Below are 4,082 nucleotides of genomic sequence, written 5' to 3' on the forward strand. Positions count from 1 at the left end.
CTTTTGTGCCAGTCAAGCCAACCAGCTTGGGAGAAAATTCTAAATCAAAAATGAATAAAGAAAAATGAGAAGCAAGCAAAATAGCCATCTCTACCAAAAAAAAAAAAAAAAAAAAAAAAAAAAAAAAAAATCCAAAACTAAACAACCAGTACCTGTTCCAAAGCAGCCCTAGTAGTACTTTTTCCTTGAGAATTCTCAAGCATTTCTTCATTATTCAAAGGAAAAGGAATTCACATAGAGCCAATTAAAATTTTCCTTTGTAATATACTGTATATCAATCTTTTCATGATTGTCTAGTAAAGATCTGGATGGAATAATTTTCTTTTTTAAAATCACATTTCTAATTAGTTTTAAAAATACAAGTAGTTAAATTACAACCAAATTTAAAACTACCATGAATTAAAAACTACAGTTTTTCACTGTACCATGAAGAAAAAGTATGTTTCACAATTAAGATATCACAGCACACCAAAATATCCACATTTTATTTTCTAACAAATAATCACAATACAGATGCAGTACCAGGTTCTACTTTTACTTCTACTAAGAAGCTACTCAATTACTAGTCACCATTCCAAAACAACAATGACAATAATGTTCAGGGCTAAGGATGAATCCCTCATAGTATACACATGCTGTTAGACTGCTGAACATATAAAAGTGGCTCAGTGGAAGTCACTTTAAAAAACTGGATTCATGACAGCTCAACATTTAACAGCATGCCGTTCTTAAGGTATGGAAGCCTTTGGTCCTTGGCTAATTCATTTTCAACTGGGTACTAAATTAAGTACTGAAGAAAGCAGGCTGGCTTTTCAAGTAATAATAAGGGTCAATGACACCTGAGTTACTACACATCCACACATTTTTTTTTAAACTGAATTGCTGAAACAGCAGTATTTTCCTAAACACTAACTTAAAATTTTTAACTCTTCCACCTAAAAAATGACATTTATAATGCATATACATACTTTTGAAGAAAATTACTGTAAGGTTTTGGCCTTTCAATTAGGTATGGTAAACTTAAATGTCTATACATTCGGGGTTTTATGGTTTACTTAATATGTGATAAAAACAACCGCCAATACAACACAATTAAATGTATTACCCAATGAGTATATTTATATGAGCTTTTTATTATTTTATGAAAAAACTTTATTGCTCAAATTTTTGACAAACTTACAAATTGTGGGCATAAATTATATTTAAACACATAAATAAAACTATAGAAAAAACATAACCCTTTACCTTGTACTACACAGATTTCTTATTTATTAAACAAAGCACTACATAAAAGAATAAGCCAATGTATTTGGACTTAAGCTTTTAAAACATGGGGAAAAGATGTGAGTAGACATTTCATCAAGGACATAAAGATGACAAGAAAATGAGTATGTGTAGTATTAATATTTATTACAGAAATTAAAATCATAATGAAATAGTACTAAGAGCCTACTGGAGTGGCGATAATTAAAAACACTGAATATCAAGTATGATCGGGATGTACACAAACTGGAATTCTCAACACTGTTGGCTAAAAAAGTAAAAATGGACAACTATCTTGGAAAACACTTTGTCAGTTTCTCCCAAAGTGAATCATCACTAGGTGCCCCAGCCACTCCCCAGGTGGGTGTGTACTCAGGAGAAATAGAACCATGTGTCCACACAAAGATCTGTACATGGAGAGCACCTGCCAAGAGCCAAAAGCTGGCAAACCCTCAATGTTTATTAACGGACTAGTATTCAGGAATACAAATGAACAGGCCATGATACACACTGCAACATTGGTGATGTTCAAAATAACTTTTTAAAACAAGTACATACTGTATAATTCCATTAACATAAAATTGTGGAATGCAAACTAGCTTACTCTGACATTAAAGCAGTTTAATGGTTGCCTGGAGATGGGAGGTAGAAAAGGCAACTGGGGTACAAGATTAGAAAGGTATGAAGAGCCCGGCATGGCAGTCCATGCTTGTAATCCCAACTCATGGGGTTTAGGATCATGAGTTTAATTTGAGGCTAGCCTGAACCATGGAGTAAGACAATGTCTTAAAAAATTTTTTCTCCTCCTTCTCCTTCCCCCACCCTTTTTCCTTCCTGCCTTCCTCCCTCTCCTTTCCTCCTCTCTCCCTCCCCTTCCTCCTGTCCTTCTCCCTCTCCCAGTGCTGGGAATTGAACCCAGGGCCTCAAGTATACTAGTCAAGAGCTCCACCACTGAGATACTGTCCTTAGTGGTGACAAGTTGATTTTCCTAAGTGTGGTGATGGCTTCACAGGTGCATACTCACATTACAAGGTAACAAACTACATTTTAAATATATACTTTTATTACTCAAAAATTATACCTCAATAAATCTTGTAAAAGTAACAAAATACACAGCAGCTCCTTCACAAGTTTTAAAATAATTTAAAAATTCTATGGGATATGTATTTGAATGTCATAAAAGTAGGCATTAGTTTTTCTCACCAGTAATTAAGTCAATTTCACAATAATTTAGTTTAAAATTGCTGATTTTTAAGCACCTAAAGAAGTTTGGGTTTACAGAAGTAAACTTGCCTGCCTTCACAGATAAACTAGAACCTGAACATTCATCCTCAATTCTACAATTTACAGCCTGGAAAATTATTTAGTAGATTTTAATCTGCTGTAGAGGTATTTGAATTAAAATTTTTATAGTAAAAATTATGGAGGTGTTTGTCACAGTACATGTTTTGGATTTACAAAACATGTCATGAGTTCAAAATGCAACTAGTAATTCATCTTCAATGCCCTAATATATACAGTCTCAGAATGCATGTTTCTCCTAACTTTATCAACAGAGAATGAGGAACAGAATTGGAATTAGAAGCACTATATCCTTACTCCTAATTCAAGGTTCTATTAGCTGACATAAAGTTCAAGCCCAAATCCCTTCACTGGGATAAAGGAGTACTGCATAGACTTGAGAAACCATTTCTCCTTTATGTAGGACTAGCCACTGACCAAGCTCTAAGCGCCCTGTTCATGTGCCTGTAAAACCAGCCCATTTGTCCTGCTTACTTTACAAGGCACTGTGATTCCAATGAGTTGATGTCGAAAACTGCAAAAGCTAAACAGATGTAAAGTATGAGGAAGTATGTAAAGATATAAAATATACCTTTCACATAACTTGCAATGGCTTCTTTTGTGTCCCTTTCTGGATCAATGGTGATGAAAAGCGGAGTTAAATTTGGGAGAGTTGGAATACTATCTGAAAGAAAATTCCAATTAGTATTCATACTGTAAGGGAAAAGACAAAATCAGCAATGGCAAGAGAGGGTATAAGTGCTAGACTGTGGTGTTAAGCAAACAGGGAAATCTAACGTTTGAGTTGAGAGGACATGGATGGGTAGAACTGGATATATAACCCTATGAAATACTCATGCTGGAATGCTATCCTGGCAGCATTCTCTAACCCAATCTAATCCAGTGTCTCGTTTATTCTCCACCATAGCTCAAGGACAAGGTAAATCATTTAAAAGGACCGAAATTCTGAAACAATTTAAGATTGTTTAGTCAGTGTTACTAACGTGTATCATTGACTACATACTGTTGTCGATTTCCTAAGCTACCACTGGAAAAAAAGGCAGTGGGAAGACCACAATAAAGATGCGGACACAAAAGCAAAGTTCAGGGAGACCCTGGCCATAATGACATTTTTCAAGTGATCTAACATTTAATATCAAAGTACGCTTTCTTTGGTGGAGAGTCAGGTCACACAGCCAAAGCAACAAAGCAGCTGAATGCTGAGACTTTATCTTTTTATAGGTTAAATAATTTTATCTCCCAATGTAACACAGGAATGTGAAAATGTAGTAACATTAAGTAAAAAATAAACAGTGGAGAGTGAGTAATGGCTTTCTTACCTATTTCATCCACCACTTGAATCATTTTTTCCAGTTCTTCTGGACAGATATCAGGACAATGCGTGAAACCAAAATAAATCAATACCCACTCGCCCAGGTAGTCCTTGTTAGTTTTGGGCTCTCCAGTATGGGTTGTTAGGGAAAATGGTCCCCCAAGTAAAGGCTTCCCAATGCTTCGATGCCGTTCCTTCTCCAGCT

At 35.2% G+C, this 4,082-nt stretch overlaps 1 protein-coding gene across 1 annotated transcript in view; it reads right to left on the reverse strand.

Annotated features, from left to right (window-relative positions):
- Positions 1-4: 4 nt before the first annotated feature.
- LOC111813747 (protein SCO1 homolog, mitochondrial) overlaps positions 5-4,082 on the reverse strand; it is a gene marked incomplete at its 3' end in the record, with an annotated part of 24,485 nt that continues 20,407 nt past the window's right edge. The window contains exons 4-6 of the mRNA XM_023705423.1: positions 3,885-3,995; positions 3,137-3,229; positions 5-39 (exon numbers count right to left, since the gene is read on the reverse strand). Of these exons, the coding sequence (XP_023561191.1) occupies positions 5-39; positions 3,137-3,229; positions 3,885-3,995 (239 nt within the window). The remainder of the gene's footprint in view (positions 40-3,136; positions 3,230-3,884; positions 3,996-4,082) is intronic.

The sequence above is a fragment of the Octodon degus genome, unplaced genomic scaffold (assembly GCF_000260255.1).
Source record: "Octodon degus isolate 3935 unplaced genomic scaffold, OctDeg1.0 scaffold00219, whole genome shotgun sequence".
Lineage (NCBI taxonomy): Eukaryota > Metazoa > Chordata > Mammalia > Rodentia > Octodontidae > Octodon > Octodon degus.